General features: G+C 29.9%; 5 protein-coding genes across 7 annotated transcripts; 2 read left to right on the top strand and 3 right to left on the bottom strand.

The window, feature by feature from the left end:
• Nucleotides 1–219: 219 nt before the first annotated feature.
• LOC135193895 (bifunctional endo-1,4-beta-xylanase XylA-like) lies at nucleotides 220–1,419 on the bottom strand. Its single transcript, XM_064218288.1, has one exon. It carries the CDS (start codon nucleotides 1,417–1,419, stop codon nucleotides 220–222), a length of 1,200 nt encoding a protein of 399 aa, XP_064074358.1.
• A 1,455-nt stretch (nucleotides 1,420–2,874) lies between these two features.
• LOC113397476 (histidine--tRNA ligase, cytoplasmic) lies at nucleotides 2,875–8,570 on the bottom strand. Of its 3 annotated transcripts, none has more exons than XM_026635860.2 (9): nucleotides 8,302–8,570; nucleotides 7,925–8,203; nucleotides 6,997–7,209; nucleotides 6,554–6,775; nucleotides 6,065–6,271; nucleotides 5,604–5,898; nucleotides 5,328–5,428; nucleotides 4,247–4,429; nucleotides 2,875–3,182 (listed from the first exon to the last, which is right to left on the bottom strand). In XM_026635860.2, exons 1-9 carry the CDS (start codon nucleotides 8,392–8,394, stop codon nucleotides 2,943–2,945), a joined length of 1,833 nt encoding a protein of 610 aa, XP_026491645.2. In that variant the 5' UTR covers nucleotides 8,395–8,570; the 3' UTR covers nucleotides 2,875–2,942. The 3 variants fall into 3 exon arrangements, with proteins under 3 accessions (XP_026491645.2, XP_026491646.2, XP_026491647.2); XM_026635861.2 differs by lacking the exon at nucleotides 7,925–8,203 and adding an exon at nucleotides 7,573–7,740; XM_026635862.2 differs by lacking the exon at nucleotides 7,925–8,203.
• Nucleotides 8,571–9,039: 469 nt separating this feature from the next.
• Vps36 (Vacuolar protein sorting 36) lies at nucleotides 9,040–11,275 on the top strand. The gene is made up of 7 exons (XM_026635878.2): nucleotides 9,040–9,292; nucleotides 9,363–9,558; nucleotides 9,642–10,003; nucleotides 10,084–10,248; nucleotides 10,486–10,586; nucleotides 10,870–10,984; nucleotides 11,079–11,275. Exons 1-7 carry the CDS (start codon nucleotides 9,197–9,199, stop codon nucleotides 11,247–11,249), a joined length of 1,206 nt encoding a protein of 401 aa, XP_026491663.2. The 5' UTR covers nucleotides 9,040–9,196; the 3' UTR covers nucleotides 11,250–11,275.
• A 752-nt stretch (nucleotides 11,276–12,027) lies between these two features.
• Nucleotides 12,028–13,664, bottom strand: LOC113397494 (piRNA biogenesis protein EXD1-like). Its single transcript, XM_026635884.2, has 4 exons — nucleotides 13,564–13,664; nucleotides 12,574–13,453; nucleotides 12,385–12,501; nucleotides 12,028–12,300 (listed from the first exon to the last, which is right to left on the bottom strand). The coding sequence occupies exons 2-4, from the start codon at nucleotides 13,159–13,161 to the stop codon at nucleotides 12,058–12,060; spliced, it is 948 nt and encodes a 315-aa protein (XP_026491669.2). The 5' UTR covers nucleotides 13,162–13,453; nucleotides 13,564–13,664; the 3' UTR covers nucleotides 12,028–12,057.
• A 1,398-nt stretch (nucleotides 13,665–15,062) lies between these two features.
• Nucleotides 15,063–18,999, top strand: LOC113397502 (uncharacterized). The gene is made up of 6 exons (XM_064218285.1): nucleotides 15,063–15,080; nucleotides 17,468–17,568; nucleotides 17,656–17,767; nucleotides 17,840–17,926; nucleotides 18,497–18,595; nucleotides 18,684–18,999. The coding sequence occupies exons 1-6, from the start codon at nucleotides 15,063–15,065 to the stop codon at nucleotides 18,993–18,995; spliced, it is 729 nt and encodes a 242-aa protein (XP_064074355.1). The 3' UTR covers nucleotides 18,996–18,999.
• The last annotated feature ends 490 nt before the right edge of the window (nucleotides 19,000–19,489 follow it).

Below are 19,489 nucleotides of genomic sequence, written 5' to 3'. Positions count from 1 at the left end.
TAGGAGGTGGTTTTCCTAAAAATAGGATAGTTTTGGTGGACAAACAGATGACAAAAAGGTACTGAACTATTATCTATTATTATCTTTACCTATTTATAAGTAGATTTTATTTATCATAGAATAAATAAACAAATTAATATTATTTATATTAAGAAACAAGTTAAAATTAGTTCTACATTATTTATATTCTAATGATTATGTATGTTAGTCAGGTGCATTTCAGTGTCGTCTGTAATTATAAACTAATTTATTTATATTACTTGTCTCTGCGCCCTTTTCTCTAATAGGTACACTATAATAGGTGTCATCGTAACTTGCATATCGTCGCGAACTCGGTTGATAGTCAAGTTCTACGTAACCTCCTTCCTCACGTCTTAATTGGCCTTTTTCTGAGCCTGCATACCTTGGATCTTCATAGATCGTTATTGTTTGTTTCCGATGTGCAACCACAGGTGCATTAATTGGTCTTTCAGCAACTGGATCTGCTCTAGATTCTCCATACCGATAACCATAACCATGATTGGGACCATATCCATAACCTCCATCATGACGTATGCCATGATCATCATAATACCCTGGCCCACTATAATCACGTTTCCATCCGGGATTTCGGTCCCAACCAGAACCATCCCAATCTCTTCTATTATTATTCCAATTTTGCCAATCCCATCCTGGATCGCGATTATGATGAGGGACTTGATACTCATGGCGATCGTGAAGTTTGCCTCTGTCGTAAGAATCGTGTCCTTTACGATATTTATTATAATTTTCTGAATTATCCAAAAAGTATTTATTTCCGTAATCATGGTGGTTTGAATGTTTATTACCGACATCTCCAAATTGATTTGATCCCCCATTACGATAATTGTTTCTTAAATACTCCTGTCCATTATTATGGGAACCTTCGTAACTTCTACGTCCATCGTTGTCATATTTATTTAATCTGCTATGATATCCGGATTGATCGCCTTCATCGTTAATATCATCAAAATAAGTACTCTTATTTGAAGATTCGTCTTTATGATAAGAATTTTGAAAACCTTGTTTATGGTGACCTTTTTTATGCCCCCTTTTAAAACCATCTGATTGATTATCTTCGCTATTATCTTGCTTATTATTGTATCCGCCATAAGCATCATTTTCTGAGGAAATCTTGCTTTCGTGATCATTCTTGAGATATTTCGTATCCTCATTTGCTTTCGAATATTTATTTGAATGATTGTCTTTAATTTCACTATCTACATGATGATCTTTCACTGCCTTATCTTTTTCCAATTTAATAGATTCCAGTTCTTCATTGTGTGATAGATCCTTCAGATGTTCCTCTAACGCATCCTTAATCACCGATGCATTAACCCTTGTAGTCAATAAAAAAACACAAATTGTTATATTAAAGTAAAATTTCAATGAAAAATTCATCGCATAACACTAAACCAATGTAATGTGTTATCACTATGGCATGCAGATTTTCAATAAAAGAGACTCCTATAAAAACAGTTTTATATAGATATTACGTAGTGCTGGTTTTTCGCGGTGAATTAGGACACAATGTCAGGAAATACGAAGGGGAACAATGGCCACAACAACATAGATACCCTGTCCGTGACATGATGATTTTGAACCAAGACTACGAGTGAGTACCTCAGTTCAATAGAGGTCACTATATCGGATATTAGAGGCAATAATCGAAGGTTATTTAATACCAGCTTTTATTTAACATAACCTCTTAGTGTTTGTGGGTCAAGTTAAAACATTGCAGATAACTACAAAATGATATTCGTATTAGTACCTACAAGAATATTGATCATGTGTTGTGTCTTATAGTGTAGTGATTTAATTGTAAAAGCTTGCTTTTTACGAAAATATTATTTTTTATTTAATAAAATTACGTATTCAAAATTAAACGATCCGGCTTATCTGCTAACAACTGATTATTGCCTGATGTGTAAATATAACTTATGGTACTATTACTTAATAAAACTTGTATCATTAATAAATTAAAATTAAATCTAGTAACGATTGAAGGATAACTTCAATGTGTACTCCAAATCTGTGTCTTTATTTACATTTCTTGTTCTAGCGAGACGGTAGCCTTGTATAAGGCGTAGGATTTTTCTATAAAAATACTGAATCGAATTTAATCAAAACTTAATCAAGTAACAGTACATCATAGTAATACAGGTCGTTATATTGCGAAAATTTTAACTTTAGAATGCTCCGGTCGGTCCCTTGCTTTGCTATATTGTGGTCCAGAGTTCAAGAACATAGCTGCGACATTCACATTGCTTTTCGGAAAGCTACGTGTCCTGCAGTCCTTCAAATCGGTGAATTACGTTGTGTATATTTTACATAAATATCTTAAAGGGAAATAGGTAATAATTTGAACACGTAAACAAACACAAACATTTGTTATAAGTATGTTTATTTTCATGTAAAGTGTAATTCACACCTTTAAAAATATCATCAAAAACATCTCTCACATTTTCTTTTTTATATGTAAAGGACAAAATAATTTTAAGGTTTTTGTTATAAATACTTTATTAAAATCCTCTTCTTACTTACGGAAATATTGAAACAGTAGAAATTGAATAACTATCGCATCTGTGATTTTTATAAAGTAAAATGCTACTTGGCAAAAGCTTTAATATTAAATGCTCACGTAAATTAAAAAATAATTAAATAATCATGAAACACGGAATAATAATAAAAGAAAAGCAAAGACAAATAATACCCGTCGATGCCGAATTAATAAGTTATTAATACTAACAAAATATCATGTTTAAAAAATCTAATTTTAATTTAAACATTTTTGGAAGATATTTTTCATCTTACGAATATTGAGACCAAAACTCGTTTCGAAAGAGTATTTTATTTAAAAAAATTGTACAGATAAATTATATACTATCATTAAGAGGAAACAATATATTTTTTAATATAAAGTATTATTTAGCTAAAGGGCCATTCATCTCTTTGATATCTAAAAGTTCGATTTTCGACTTTAGTTCTTGTACTAGATTCTCCCTTGGTACTTCTTCTTCTTGCCTGGTTGAAATATTACGTATTTTGACTAGGCCACGTTTAAGTTCAGATTCGCCTAGAATCACGGCTAATGGAATACCATTCTCTTCACAGTGCTGCAGCTGATTTAACATTTTGGGATTCTTTTTGTAAGATTGCTCGGTCTGTAAAAAATGTTAAGAAAATTTTTAAAAGAATAGTAATATAAAATATTATTTATGATAAACTTGAATTGGCGTCACATTAACAACCTGTAAATTTCCCACCGCTGGGCTAAGGCCACCTCTCCCTTTGAGGAGAAGGTTTGGAGCATATTCCACCACGCTGCTCCAATGCGGGTTGGTGGAATACACATGCGGCAGAATTTCGTTGAAATTAGACACATGCAGGTTTCCTCACGATGTTTTCCTTCACCGCTGAGCACGAGATGAATTATAAACACAAATTTGAATTGACGTTATTTATAAAAAATATTGTTATGACTCGTATTGATAAAAAACGATTTATATACGTCAACCATTCTCATTCAATTTCACTTGTATAATAAACAAAACTCTGTATAACTCTGTATTACAGATACGAAATTATTTCGAATTATCCGATTGTTTCGGATAGCTTAGGTTGCGGATATTAGATTATTTAGAAATTGTAAAAGAAAAAATTACAAGATATGAATTTTACTTTACGTTTAGGCTATTATTAGTATTGGGTATTATCACAAAAATAAACTAATAGCCTTAAAATCCAATAAGCTACTCTCTCTAAGTGTAACATTATGCAAAAATTAAATTATTATAGATGTATTTTTTATTGACTTCGGCTACTGTTACGGATAGATTTTAATTTCGATCATCCGATAGTTTCGGTTACGGATACGGAGCTCCATATCACTGATTAAAATCTACCATCAAAAGAAACTGAGCTATTTTTTATTTAGATTTTGGTTAGTTTTATAATTGTATACAATTTTAAATACGTCATGAGTATTTCTAGGCATAACCGTAAACAAAAGCAAAGAAAACTTGTTCAGAATATACCAGAGCACATGGCCTTCTAACCACGCCTATGGTAGCAAGCTTAAAAACCATCGATCCCACAATACCACCAAGTTACTTATAGTACTACATATATGTACATGTTACTAAGTACTGAGTAGCAATAACTTAATAAGCATGACATACTTTCATGCTAATACTGAATACGTCAGTACTTTAAGAGTGTGTGTTACCTTAATGCCGGCATTCCACAGCTCAGCGCAAATCTTCATCCGCTCGTCGAGGAAGTTCTTCTGCGCGGAGGCGACGTACACGTCGACGTCGCTGGTGCGCACGCTGATGTCTCCGGCCGCCAGCTTGGCCTCCAGCACGGAGAACACGCGCTCCACGCCGATACTCACGCCCACGCACGGGACCTGCGGTCGTTACCATCGCACATCGAACACCACTACGACTTCATATGACGGTTTGAAATGCTGTACCGAGGAATTAACTTCGATTTCGTATTTCGAAGAAGTTATATGAATGTGGCTTTGTAGGAGCCCGTCTGGGTAGATAACCCCCACTCGTCAGATATTCTACCGCCACAACAATAATTAGTATTGTTGTATTCCGGTTTGAACCAATGTAATAACGGGCGCAAAAGACATGACATCTTAGCTCCAAAGGTTTGTGGCGTATTGGTGTGATGAATAGAATGGTTAATATTTCTTCCAGAGCCAATATCAGTGTACCGCATACTATTGGGTGGCCCATTTGCCATATATAAGAAAAAAAATTACGATTCTTCTATAAATTCCTCAGAGATTAATTGTTTCTTTTAGAACGTGCGTGTATGAGTTATGCTACCGTCGTGTGTTTTATGAGTATGTTTTTCATTGCAATTATTTCAAATATTATAAAATATTTTAACGATAAAAAAGATGGTTAAATTAAAATCAATTTTATCTGACATGTAATAATAAGCATTACAAAAAATAAGTATTAATTAAACGGCATTCGGTCATCGAGAACATTGATCGACATTATAGACGACGAATGATCGCGTAATTATTTTAGAAAGTAAGACGTTAGGTCATCGACTTTCATTTCGTTATAAATGTTGAGTGCCACAATATAATTACTAAGACATTTTAGTGATACAAATATTTTGACATTTGTTTTTATTATATATATATATATATATATATATATATATATTTACATTACAGTGACCTGTTTTTGCCCCAAAAAATTAAAAATATCAACATAAACTCAAAGATAGGAACAATTTTTATTTTTTTAGAGATAACGTTAACCAATTTAATTTTTTACCTGTTTATTTTTCGAGTCGAACATACCAACAAGGTTATCGTATCGTCCCCCACCGGCTATTGATCCAATTGTTTGGTCTTCATTGCCTATTTTGATTGGTTCTGGAAAAAACAATATCATAATTTAAAAAAAAAAATACTTTTTAACTTGTCTATGTCTTGCAGAATGAAAAATTCTTTATAATTTTTTGTTCAATAGTTAGGTTCACAGTATTTTTGTATAAAAAAAATATTATATTAATTTATATAAGACAGTCTTTGTGTCTAAAATACTTACGCGTTAAAACAGCTTCATAAATAACACCAGTGTAATAATCTAAGCCTCTAGCCAGACTTAAATCAAACAGTATCTTGTCCTTGATACCAAGAAGCTCGCAATAATTTAGCAACAATTTTATGCCTTCAAGACCTTCGACTGCTCCTTTAGATTTAGACAATTTTTCATCTTGCAGAAGTTTGTCTGCTAATTCAATGCTTCCATTTAATCTTACATATTCTCCGATACGATCAGCTGCATCAGGTGTTACACCTTTTTCATTAATCATTTCTGTGCGTACTTCATCCCATGTAGACTATTGTAATAATAAATAACATGTTTAAAGAAAATGTCTAAACACACCTTAAGAAAATTTATTGTAAATCAACACTATCAAACTTATTTTTAATTGTCTCTTTCAAAAAATAAATGCAATCAAGTCGGCAAATGACAAGATTATTTATGAAATCGTTACAAATTACCTTATCGAGTTTGTCAATAGTGGAACAAGTAGAGCGGAACATATCTGCTGATACACCACAAGCTTCGAACATGCCATCAAGTAACCGCCTGTGATTAACTTTAAGGACATACTTTCCAATATCTAAGGCATCTAATATTTCTGTAACCACTTTAAGACATTCAGCATCCGGTACCATCAAGTCATATTGACCAGCAATATCAAAATCCTAAAAATAACAAAAGTACAATAAAAAAATTAATATTTCTTAAAAATACATATCAATATTAAAAAAGAATTAAATATTAATGATTTAGAGGTTTTATAAGTAATGTACCTACAAATATTTTACTTATACAACTTAATTATTAAATAAGCTCCAAATATAAGTTTTTTTTTAATTCTTAAATCATAAACATACTGAAAATGTGTTAATACTCCGATTAGAGCTTCATGCACCAATATTATAAATTTATTCTAATTGTTAGTTAATAAAATCAAATATACTTACACATTGATAGAATTCCCTGTACCTCCCTCTTGTCATGGCTGGATTATCTCTTCTGTACACTTTAGCAATGTGGTACCTTTTCAATGTATTTATTTTATTCATTGCCAGGTATCTGGCCAAAGGTACTGTTAAGTCATATCTCAGAGACAGTATCTCACCACCCTGGTCTTTTAAATCATAGATCAACTTTGAATCTTCACCATATTTTCCAGTTAAAACTTCCTATAAAATCAGTCATAAATAACAATAAGATAACTAATAATAGATGGATAAGAAATATAGATATTTAAATATAACAAATATTTTTCATACAATTAAGTTCTTGAGTGAATTAAAGTAAAATCAAGCAGTTATATTTAATAGTATGAAATTAAAATAACAATATTTTTAAGCAGATAAGTTTACTGGAAAAAAACAATGATTTTTTTAAAAGATAAATATACCTTTAATTCAAAAACTGGTGTATCAATACATTCTGCTCCGTGTCTCTTAAACACTGTGATGATTTTTTGTAAAACATTATTCCGAATTGTCATCTGCTGAGGATTATAGTCCCGTGTACCTTTTGCAGTCTTGAGTACAAACTTCTGAGGTGCAGCATCTTCAGAACCTAACTGAGCTTTTAATGCCAACAACTTTGAGACCTCTTCTTTAATCTAAAAATAGTAAGATGTAATAATAAACAAATATACGTTCATGGCCTTATAATATAGAAAGCACCAATTGTGGTGAAGTTTTATATGCAAAAAAACCAACCTCTACACTTAACTGTACAGAAAAAACACATGTGCCTTTGCTCTATTTTATCAAATCATACAAAATATGCATATAGAAAATTACATGTAAAAAAATATTGCAAATATTTGTGACTAATAAAAAATTATTAACATTTTTCTTGAGTATACTATATACATACTAACAATAAAAACATTGAAAAAAATTTAAGATATTATAAACATACATAGATTTTAAGGATGTACTAAAAATTTTTGCATTTATAAGCCATCAACTATCAATACCTTGCAATAAGATGTTGTTGTAATTGTTTTTTTGACACTGCTTCTATAAATCATGTTGTGTAACCATAGCTTGGTTGCTCTATTTTCTAAAACTCTCAAAGTTTTATGCAACATCTTTGAAAGATTTTCCCAGCTTCAAATAATCCACAATATGATTCCTCGTCACCACTGTTTTAATTGAAAATTAGGACCGAAAAAAGAAATGTATAGATCAATTTAGTATTTTATATTTACATAAAATTTTGTGGTAACAAGCAACCATATGTGGAGGTTCATAGATCTCAAAATCTAATCTACTAGCTTTTATTTATAAGTGCATAGTGATATCTAATTCTTATAATAAACAACCAACCTGCTGATCAACACTTTTATTATTGGCATTATAGTTTTTTACCATACAATTTAAGTGATAGCTCTCTGGAAATAAAGATCTCTCAGAGTCACTGAAACTCCGCATATGGTACCACCATCTCTTTAAATGGGGATAATTTTGAAAGTGTACATTACAATCTAATTTATTGTGTGTTTCAATGTCAACTTTACTAGGCATGTGGCCACTTAGGTAACTAAATTGAGAGAGGTGTTTATTTATTTCTTCGAGATTTCCATAAAAACTTTGGACCGTCTTAACCTACAAAATGATTACCTACGTTAGTTCCAACATGACGCAATTTGGTTCTAACAATAAGGAATAATTTAAGTGTCTTCTATAAACTTTAAGTAACCAACCTTTTCACTTGATTCCTTGGCAGCTTTTAATTTTCTTACAAGATCACCTTGTTCTTGAATTTTTTGCAATAGAGTTTCTTGAGAATCAGTCATAATTATAAGTACAAAATAGTTAAAATAATATGTAACAATCACTCTACACTCAAGGCTATGTCTGAAGTAAATGTAATGCTACGAGTGTTCTAACTGTGAAATAATTGCAGGTTAACTTTTCCTCTCAAGTCAGTCTATCCTTTCATTTATGTAAAAAATTGCTACAACGTCAGACGGAGACAACATTTTGATTGTCAAGAACTCAAGTGTCAAATGTCAAGGTTATTAAAGGAAGAGTGGATTTTTCTAAAGATTAATTCTTTAAATCAAAATTCTAGATTTTCGTAGTTCACCGGAGAATATTTATTAACAGTTTTTCTATTTTGATTTTTGCTATTTTTGTTTAATACATATAAAGAATAAAGCGCTATTTTCATATTTAACTTCAATGTTCGTTTTCGTTAAAAATATAAGTACTGAAAGTGTATTTAGATTTGAAAATAAATAAAAAACACGAAGGCAATTTGGTTTAATGAGATTACTTAGTCTTTAGATTCGGATTATAAAATTAAATTAATAATTAAATTTTAAATCATAACTATAACTGTCAAAAATGTCAAAGTCAATGTTAAAAACTATGAATGTAGGTGATGACCTTAAGTTGATATTTTAATAAAATTAAATTCTTATTTGTTATTTTCTTCTTTATCTTAATCTAAAAAGGCATAAAAGATTCACAAAAATCTAAAATTTCAACACTTCTTATAAATTATAATGTATCATTTTATATATATCATTGAGTAGAACCTTAAACATTTAATATTGTCTGAATCATTCTACTATTCATATTTGTTTAGAAGCCATGGATAGATTTGAGTATATAGAAGCGCGCCTATTTGAAGGTGAAAACTATCTTAAACGTGATAAAAATGTTAAAATCTATGATGGAGATGATAAGGTAACAATATGTTTGGTCTATTTTTATTTTATTTAAATAACAAATGCCTCACTCTTTCGTCACATTTTAGACACAATTCGTTGATGGTGAAGTAGTGCTTACGACACACAGAATTCTTTGGGGCAAGCCAGGTGACATACCTAAAGGATTAGTGTGTTTGTCTTTACATTTATATTACATATTTTGTATGGAAGAAGAAAGTGGTGGTATGTTTGGTCTTGGTGGTCCAAAACGAATTATATTACACCTAGGACCTACAATTCCAGGTAATGAAAAATTTTGAATGTATCTATATATCATAGCTATAACAATATAAATTGCTTGTAATTCTAAAATACTTTTATTTAAGGTAAGAGGCCGGGCCCAGCAGTAGTGAGCCCATACCATTTTATAAAATTTTCATTTAAGGATGGTATTGATAATGCCTTCTATAAGGCTCTAAGTGAAGCAGTAGCTGCTAAAGCTTGGGAAAGAACCCAGCAATTATCTACTTCGAGTAACTTGCCTGCATCAAATTCAACCCCAAAGCCTTCTGTAACACCAATTAATTCTAAAATCCGCTCTGGCATTGTTGGTATAGAAAGAAGTATAGAAGAACAACACAGGGCTACTGATCAGAGTATAAGTGTGGCATTTCAGGATTTGAAAAAATTAATGGAAAAGGCTAAGGAAATGGTTACTGTATCTAAGACAATTTCATCAAAAATAAGGGTAATTTTCTAAATGATTCTCTTTAAAATGTATATTTTAAAGATATTGAATAATCATTTTTACATGTAATATTTTAACAGGAGAAACAAGGAGATATCTCGGAAGATGATACTGTTAGGTTTAAATCTTATCTTATGAGCTTGGGTATTGATGATCCTGTAACGCGAGATACATTCAGGTCAGATTCAGATTATTATATGGGCCTAGCGCAACAGATATCTGATATGATGGTGGCAGTTTTAATCGTAAGTGCATGAAACAATGAAATAAATAAACAAATTTTAATTATAATGAAACTACACCCATAAGAATATAAGTTACATTATATGCATAAATTAGTTGTAACTCTACTTGTATGAAGTAATTTACTTTCTATAAAATACCTTTATTATTTAACATTTGTTAAAAGTACTGAATACTCAACATAAGTTCTTAAAAACATAGGTTTAGAATATTACATTATTTAAATATATTTATTTTAGGACTGTGGTGGAATAATGTCTTTAGCAGATGTATGGTGCAGAGTAAATAGAGCAAGAGGCTTGGAACTTATATCACCTGAAGATTTACTGAATGCTTGCAAGTAAGAATCAAAACTGGCATTTCATGATTGACCTGCAGCTATCTATGTACAAAACAAAATATTCTTGTTGATGATGTCCTCTTAATTTCGGCCTAAACTAGACACAAAATGGATAAGGCAGATGAGAATGAGAATAATTTGATTTTTATATACATATTGTGCCTAGGCATGCTTTAAATCATTCACCAACTAGGATCTATTGTTATTAAAAATATTGTCTTGTTATCTTATTTGTTTTCCAGCACTTATTTGTAATTTACTATATAACATGTTTATTTTTAAGGTTGTTACAAAATGTTGACTCGCCTATGTCTTTACGTAAATTTCCGAGTGGTGCTTGTGTACTACAGCTTAATAGTAACAGAGACGAAGAAATAGCAAAAGCTACTAGTCAATTGGTAACTAGTCTTTAATTTTTTATTACATTTTACTATACTTATAATTTAATTTGAAGTATAGCATTTTAAAAACTACAATATATAAAAATTTTAGCTTGAAGAAAATGGATTCCTTACTCCAGTGAAGCTGTCTCAAATTGCAAATGTTTCCGTCCTGCTCGCACGCGAGCGCCTCTTTACGACTGAAAGCCTAGGCTTGGCATGTCGGGATGAATCAATTGAAGGTTTAGCTTTTTACCCTAACATGTTTCTTACAAAAGCATAATTAAATATATATATATTTTATCTAAAGTTGTTGTTTTCTTTATAATATAAATTAAAACATTTCATTTTCAAGCACAAATATATTTCATTAGCAAATTACCTGTACCACAAAAGCATAGTTCACACTTAACCTATTTCAAGATATTTGTTGAAGCCTATCCAATATGCAAAGCCACACTTTTTCACACAATATTAATAATCAAGGCTGTATACCATTCCCAAAATATTTCATTCGTAACACTTACTATGAACGATATGAACAATCTTACCCTACAAAAGCTTAGCTTGAAGACATTTAAGCTACATAGTAATACAATAATAAATTTGTAAGAAATTTTACATTCTGTATAAAAATAACATCTATTTTTAGTAAAAAAAGCATATTTGTTTTAATCACAGATGAACAATAACTATAGTTTAATTTTTTTTTTTTCACTATGAGTCCCAATTTAAAATAGTACATACATATTATATTAATAATCTTGACTAATTTAATAAATTTTGAATAATTTAAGACTTCGTTTTAGAAGTATAAATATTTTAACCTACAATAGAATACTGATATTACAATAGAATATAAATTATTATTATCAATTCTTAGCGAAAATATGAAATATTAGCACTACCAGTATGTCTTGATGCATTAAGTACATTCAAATAACTTTGAAAGTAATGGCTATTATAATAGAAGCAATAATTGCATGTGAATATATTTAGTGATATAAATATTTTACTTTTAATGTCAAAATTAAAAATAGGGGCAAAAAAAAAGAAAAAAGCCTAATACTACATTTTATTTTTGTGGAATGTTAATACTCTATAGCATTCTTGAAATCCTTTGGTAACTGATATTGCTTGCCACACAGCTCCCAAGCTTTGAAATCGTCACATGAGCGAAGATTCTCTACAAAGCACTCAACACCTCTTAGGAAAGGTAACATCATTTGATCATTTATCATTTCAGAAAGACGATGTAAATAACATATATTCTTTGCAAGAATTTCTTTAATACCAGTTGACAGAGGACGTTCTGTGCATTGTACTATATCCAACTGAAAAAAGAAAGAATAAAATTTAAAAATATTTCTTCATAAATATACTTAATTTTCATTTTTTTTTAAATATTTAATACTCACTTTCTCTTGAATATTGTTTTGTTTCAAACCAAGATGATTGTTAAGACATTCAGAAAAAGTCTTAACATTATTAGGTAAACGTCCTGTTTTATTTTTTGATATGATAAGATCTCCAACCTAAAAAAATATATATTTTAGTTATGTTTATGTGATGTTAATAAATTACTACATATTATTTTAATAACAAACCTGAGTATCAAACACAGAGTTCAGCTTAACATTATGTTTGTGGTATAAGCAATCAGAAAGTTTTCTACAATCATGGACAATCTTCTTAGGATTTTCACTCTCCAGAATTTTCTTTAAACCAGCTTCAAATGCATGATATTGCAGAACTTGAATGTCAAAAATATATATTTGTTGTGGTGTGGAAATAACCAAAAAAGGCATCTTACATTTCCGTCCCATATTTGCACCATCAGTACTGACAGCAATATAATTGTTTTGATTCAAATCATTAATAGCCTCATGAAAACCGTGATCGACTTGGTTTATATAAATATACTTTTTCGAAGTTTTTATAATTTCTTCACATTCTTTTAGTGGTATCTTTAAATAAGCTTGTTGATTATCTTCTTGCAACTTTACAATGTTTCGTACTTCCGAATCATAGTAATGGCAAACTCCATCATTCTGTTCACCCTCAGATACCTCTTTAACTTCATAAAGTGATATTTTCGATTTATCATTAGTAATACTATAAAATCGGCCTTCAATGATTTCGCTATTTTTTGTGTGCACTTGCAAAAGTTCACCTTTCATGTAAAGATTGTCCATTTTGTCTGACTTAAAACTAATTAGAAGGGAATAAGTACTTTTAATCTTTCTTTACAGGTTTAGCTGGCACTTTATCAGTTTCACTATATGCCCTATAAATATAGAGACCCAGAGTTACATGTAAGACGATTACTGCTACTACAGCCGAGTAAACGCTGCTTGTTATAGTCTCCAAACGCAACAGGCTATCAAAAAGCAAAATCTTGACTATGAAGAATGATAGCACTGGTACAATAATAATGAACAAACAGTATTTTATTACTGTCCGGAACACTTGAAAGTCGGGTAGTTCCTTAAACGAAAATAGGTTAAAATTAATATATATTTTTTTTAAATGAAGTAATATTGTATGAAATATTGTTATATTTTAATTCATACTGAGTCTAAATATTAAATACTTACATTCGCTTTTCCTTCAATCATTATAGAGTTAAAACAAAAATAAAAATAAAATTAAAACGAGGAAATTTGACCTATCACTTTCATCAATAATCCAAAGACTAAGCGTGATATTCCTTTTGGACTTTTGGTAATGATTATAGCAATTGTCTTTGCTTTGCCATAGACTAGATTTAAGTCTAAATTTTCATTTTTCATTTAAAACTTTCGACTATTGCCAGCAACAAATTTAGACAATAATTATTCCGACTACTAAATAATGGCTGCCCATACCTTCAGTATTAGTCAAAGGACTTAAAGGAGGAATAAGGACGAATAAACAACATAATTATTATTATTGATCGAAATAATGAAAAAAAATATATGTAAAAATGACCCCTGCAGATTTTCATCCCATTTTTAATATTAAATAGATTGGTAAAGTTTTGTAAGGTTGTAAGCTTTGTCAAATAATTACAAATTTATAATTATTTTGCCTATATAAAATGATATTTTAAATTTTATATCGTGGCATAACTAACCTTGTTTATACTGTCATCCCAAAATCAGTGTTATGCGAAAGAAGTAACCTTTTAAGATAATTACTCGAGCAATGTATGTGCTCTTTTACCTTTTCTATGTAAACGTTAACAAATACTCTCAAGTTTTTTTATCATTTACAAGCGAACGGGTGCAGAATGAAAATAGTATACTGTATATTTATTTTTTATTTATTATTTTATACAAGTACCATTTCATAAATGAGATATATAAATTGAAATTGGGCCTAATTATAGTTTGAACAAAATAATAAAATTAGTCTACGACTTTTAGATTCAAATTTGAGTAAATTTAATCGCTCAGGTAAACATTTTATTATTATGTCGGCCAGTTATTCAACCACCGGTTTTGCAGCGAAAGATTTTTTTGTGCTGCACATAATTTGAAAACGATAATATCTTCTTAAGTATTTACTTGAACGTAGTAGTGTAAAAGATAAATATAATTTATACCAAATTAGGGACCCGCCCTGGCTTCGCACGGGTGCAATGTTTTTTATTCATAGTTTTTCAGTCGTTAGACAACACAAAACGCAGGGCGTTTTTAATCTGTAATATCTTCGAAAATATACATTTAAAGTACATGCTGCAAGGGGTCATATTGATCTATATTAAATGCTAAATGTATTGTGTTATCCCTAAAAATAGACATATACCATCACTTTGAAGACCTTTATAAGGTGTACAATACTGTAGTGCATTATTTTGATCTATCTCGTAGCGTTCAACCAGCGTTTGCAATGTAAGCGCAAATAATGTATTTATTTACGACATCACTTTAGAAACCTCTAAAATTGTCAGTGTTTCTCTATTATAACGCGCATGTATTATATATATAAACCTTCCTCTTGAATCAACCTATCTATTAAAAAAGCAGCATCAAAATCCATTGTGTAATTTTAAAGATCTAATCATACATAGGGACAGATAGCAGTAAGCGACTTTGTTTTTTACTATGTAATGATGAAGATGATGCCCAAGGTAACTGAAATAATTTTTGAATGAGAAATAATAATAAATTTGTGAAAATTGCTCAGCAAATAAATTATGTTTTTTTTTTTAATAATTTGTATCAGATAAAAATACTTATTGCAAGTTTACCATAGAAAATAGATATAATATGGCGATATTTTTTGTACGCAATTTTAAGACCTGCAATTTTATAGTACTTTAATTTGATTCAACTTCTAAGTTTTAGCGTTACGTTCACTATGTAAGCGTACGAAATCAGTTTTATTATTTAAAATAGTAACAAATGATGTATAAAAACCTTCCTCGTTAGTCAATTTTTCTATTAGTGAAAACCTCATCAAAATCCGTTGAGTCATTAATAAGATGTTAGCGGAAATACAGTTAGAAACAGAAAGCTACTTTGTTTTATGCTATTTATAAATATACCTAATCCTGTAGAATATAATAAGGCTTATTTTTTGATATATTTTACACAATGATATAATGTTTATGTACAACAAAATTGATGAATTTTATAGACTCTGTCTGTTACTGTTACCATAAACCTTATAATAATACGTATGCTGACGGATTACGGATAGATGAGACGGTTTTCATGATACTCGTTATTGTTTATTGAGTAGTAAATATAAAATATAAATGTACATATACCGCATTCATAATCACGTTGCAAGCATCGATGTGTATTCTCGCCTCTGTTGTCAACCTTTCAAGCCGTTATCAAGTAAAAAGCAGCACATTACCAATAAATAAAAACAGTAAATCCGTTAATTCAAAACATTTTGCAATCATTATTAGATTTACCGTCTATAAAAAAGTTTAATCACATATTTTTATTAAGTTGAAATGACTATGGCAACCAGATGGTAAAACTGTCCTTCTACATAATTCATAACTTTAGCTTTATGTATTTGTCAAATACTTTTTGCATGGTATGAAAGAGGCGGTAATTAAAAAGCAGTAAAACTTTGCAATGAAACAGAAAACATGGATATCAATCTAAATCTACTATTAAAACAGGAAGGTTAAAGTAACATTGATGCTCGCTCATATTAAAATTGAAATGTATTTTTATGTCCGTTTTCGACTTATGATCTTAAATCTTCCGATCAGGAATTCCCAGTCAGTTTTATTCTGCCGGAGTGTTCTAAAACATTTATAATTAGAAAGGACTTCAACAATTTACAAAAAAGAATCAGCTCTATAAATTAGTATGTGTTTATATAAATTGCTTTGTTACATACCGCTCTCACTTTACGCTATACTGAACATGAATGGGATAGTGTTATAATAGCATAAACGTTTTTATTTTTGTAAATGTAAAATTTAGAATTCCTCGATATCACTGAGAAACCAACACTTTAAAAAAATACTTATAGTTACGTAGTAGTAACTAAAATTACTTGTTATTCAAGTGATTAAAAACGTAGCTAATAGTATTGTATTAACACAATAAGAAACATGAATTTATTTAAACACCACACCATCCCACAATACGTAAAATCTGTACGAATAATATAATGTTACACCACGTTGTACAAAAAACGTAAGCCATGCCATTCCGGCACTTATGACGTTTTGGTCGCGTGAAAAATGCAATCTATAAAATCTGGTGCTTTTTATAACATCAGTTTGATTAGATGATATGATTTACTTGGTGGTAGGGCATTGTTCAAGCCAACCTGGGTAGGTATCACCCACTCATCAGATATTCTACCGTTAAACTACAGTACTCACTATTGTTGTGTTCCGGTTTGAAGGGTGAGTGAGCCCGTGTAACTACAGGCACAAGGGACATAACATCTTAGTTATAGTTGGTGGCGCGCTAATTATGTGGCGATAAATAAAAACTCACAATGATAATGTTAGTGTATTTTAATTAATAAACAAAATGAAATCACTACGGAATCACTTCGTTATGGATAAAATTTCAAAACGGTGTTCTATATTTTTCCACTTACTTTTTCCATGCGTGTTGCATGTTATTATTAACAACTATTCGAAATTTTATTCCATGTAAAACAAGTGACATAAAACAGTCTGCTTGTTTGCTAAGCATCTTTAATAAAATGATAAAAACAATTAATTACGGTATAATATTAACACTACTTGTAAGTATTCTTTTTTATAATACATTAACAAAATATTTTTTTATAAAATAAATGATATAAAGCCATACCAGCCAGTTTTTTTTTTTTTCATTATTATTTTCAACAGATTGGGATTTATGGTTCAATTTTAGATCTAAACGAAGTGCAAAAAAATATTATGCAATGGAAGAATAACTTGCTAAATTTTAGCGAGGTCAGATGTATTAATTTACCTTTTTTTAGACCACAGAACTGAAGCATATTCTATTAATAATATAAAAACCTTCCAGTTTTATCTCTTTATAGGTCGGAGTATCTACAAATGGAATTTTTGATTTGAGTGATGTGAAAAACAAAATTCTCCAATGGAAAACTCAAAAAATATCCGCTCTTTGTCCGTCAAATGGGTACGTTATTTAAAAAATACGATATTAATTAATTGTAATAACTTTGATAATAAATAAATATCATGTTAATATTTTTTTTACTTCTAGGGTTAGATTGCAAAATTTACTTAACCTTGCTTGTAGCACCGCACAACCTACCAATGTAACCCTACGTGATGCTTGTATAGCATGCTTTTCCAGAGTTACTTCAATGCCAGAGGTGAACCAAAAAAAATTATAAATAGGTTTTAACAAAAAATTCATTAATGTTAACATACTTTTTTTTATATAGGGACCCCAAGAGTTAAATGCTTTAAGCGTTTGTGCTGTGCAATATTTTACGAATACATCATATGCAACTTGTGCATCAAATTTAATGGTAAGGAAATTATGAATATATAATATATATTTTTGTAAGACCCTTGACTTATTTGAATGATTTAAACTGAATTCTGAGTTAAGATAGATCCCACGATATTTTCTGACTTTCACGAATCTTGTCTTATTTCTTAACATCGATAACAAATAAATTCGATGTACTTAAAATACGCTTGTTTATACAAGTTTTGATAAAATCATCATTATTTATAAGTAAATATAATATGCAGCTTACATGATTTACATATTGACCCACTTTCTGATAACTTTAGTTCAAATTAATTCAACTAATTTTAAGCTCGTGTGAGGGTAAAAATTATCTCTTACATTTACTAACTTGGACAAGTTATCTCGGAGTTATTGTATGGCGTTAGAAAAAACATTTAAAAACGAAATGAGGCGTACCATAACATGTAAGAGATAAAAATATATGGTGGCTGCATTAACATGTACCCTACTCTACTACAGTTTGCTTGACCGGGTTTGAACTAACTTCGGTTAGGAGCCACGTATTCTGTTCACTGAGCCATCTTTTCTCTAAATTGAATAATCGCAAGCTTGATTGTTTAAGGCATTGTCAACGTCAGCTTTAAACGTTCAGCCTTCAGGTTGTTATATGGGATATTGTGATTTTGCACGATGCTTAAGAAGAATTAATTCTATAAATTTGGTAAGGATGTACCATAACAAAGTATTTATTGTTTATAATTTAATTTAAATTTCAGCATTTATTTTTGATTATTTATGATTATTTTCAGATAACTCAATGCACGAGAGAAAGTAGAACTGGTGTAAATATAACAATTGATAGCAATAACGTAAGATTTTACACAAATGTAACTTCGTGCATTCTTGCTAAATCAAGATGTGGTACATTTAATCCTATTACTGGAGATCCACAAACACCAGGATATACTTCGTCAGGATTAAGACTCAGTAATGCTCTTCAGTTTTCCGAAACTGGTGAACTTAGAATATTAGCATTTTCGACGGCAACACCTGTTTCCACTTCATTTTGCTCAACTTCAACAAATTTAACTCAAACAAATTGGCTTACAAATATATGTTAATATATTCATTGTAATAACTGTCGTTTTTTTTAAATGTATTCTCCACTTTACAATATTTTTCTGCGTTTATTTGGATTTTAGAAGATCTTCATTAGGATCTTTTAAAATCCGAATATCCGAATATCCACCCAATTGATATAACAAATATTGTCAATGCAAACCGAATAAAAAGGTTTTTTTTTCAAATGTACTTTTATTTTTTTACTCGTTAATATATTATCTTTTTTGCTACACAGACGTACTTAATAAAACGGCATGTACACATAAAATCTTTATAGTTTAAGAGCATTATTCTTCGTATGTTAAGATTTCACTTAATAAGTTAGGCTACTTTTTTAAAACTTTATTTTTACTTGTATTGTATATCATTATTATATAAAGTATATTAAATATATTGTAATTAAATAATTAATATTATAAAATGCATTGTTATCGGAACTCAATTTACATGAAAAAGTTTATCTCCATGCGATAATATAGGAGAGGAAGTGCCT

Source organism: Vanessa tameamea, chromosome 3 (genome assembly GCF_037043105.1).
Source record: "Vanessa tameamea isolate UH-Manoa-2023 chromosome 3, ilVanTame1 primary haplotype, whole genome shotgun sequence".
Classification (NCBI taxonomy): Eukaryota; Metazoa; Arthropoda; class Insecta; order Lepidoptera; family Nymphalidae; genus Vanessa; species Vanessa tameamea.
The sequence above is the reverse complement of the archived record's forward strand: the minus strand, read 5'-3'. Positions and strand labels throughout refer to the sequence as shown.

Coding starts and splice junctions, on each gene's coding strand:
- LOC113397502 (XM_064218285.1), top strand. Junction 17,569..17,655: donor GCTCTTTGTCCGTCAAATGG/GTACGTTATTTA, acceptor TTTTACTTCTAG/GGTTAGATTGCAAAATTTAC. Junction 17,768..17,839: donor GAGTTACTTCAATGCCAGAG/GTGAACCAAAAA, acceptor TTTTTTATATAG/GGACCCCAAGAGTTAAATGC.
- Vps36 (XM_026635878.2), top strand. CDS start 9,197: ATGGATAGATTTGAGTATATAGAAGCGCGCCTATTTGAAGGTGAAAAC. Junction 9,293..9,362: donor TCTATGATGGAGATGATAAG/GTAACAATATGT, acceptor GTCACATTTTAG/ACACAATTCGTTGATGGTGA. Junction 10,587..10,869: donor GATTTACTGAATGCTTGCAA/GTAAGAATCAAA, acceptor TTTATTTTTAAG/GTTGTTACAAAATGTTGACT.
- LOC135193895 (XM_064218288.1), bottom strand. CDS start 1,419: ATGAATTTTTCATTGAAATTTTACTTTAATATAACAATTTGTGTTTTT.
- LOC113397476 (XM_026635860.2), bottom strand. CDS start 8,394: ATGACTGATTCTCAAGAAACTCTATTGCAAAAAATTCAAGAACAAGGT. Junction 6,272..6,553: donor ACAGGGAATTCTATCAATGT/GTAAGTATATTT, acceptor TGTTATTTTTAG/GATTTTGATATTGCTGGTCA. Junction 4,430..5,327: donor TCGACTCGAAAAATAAACAG/GTAAAAAATTAA, acceptor TAACGACCGCAG/GTCCCGTGCGTGGGCGTGAG.
- LOC113397494 (XM_026635884.2), bottom strand. CDS start 13,161: ATGGACAATCTTTACATGAAAGGTGAACTTTTGCAAGTGCACACAAAA. Junction 12,502..12,573: donor ACTCTGTGTTTGATACTCAG/GTTTGTTATTAA, acceptor ATATTTTTTTAG/GTTGGAGATCTTATCATATC. Junction 12,301..12,384: donor AAAACAATATTCAAGAGAAA/GTGAGTATTAAA, acceptor TTCTTTTTTCAG/TTGGATATAGTACAATGCAC.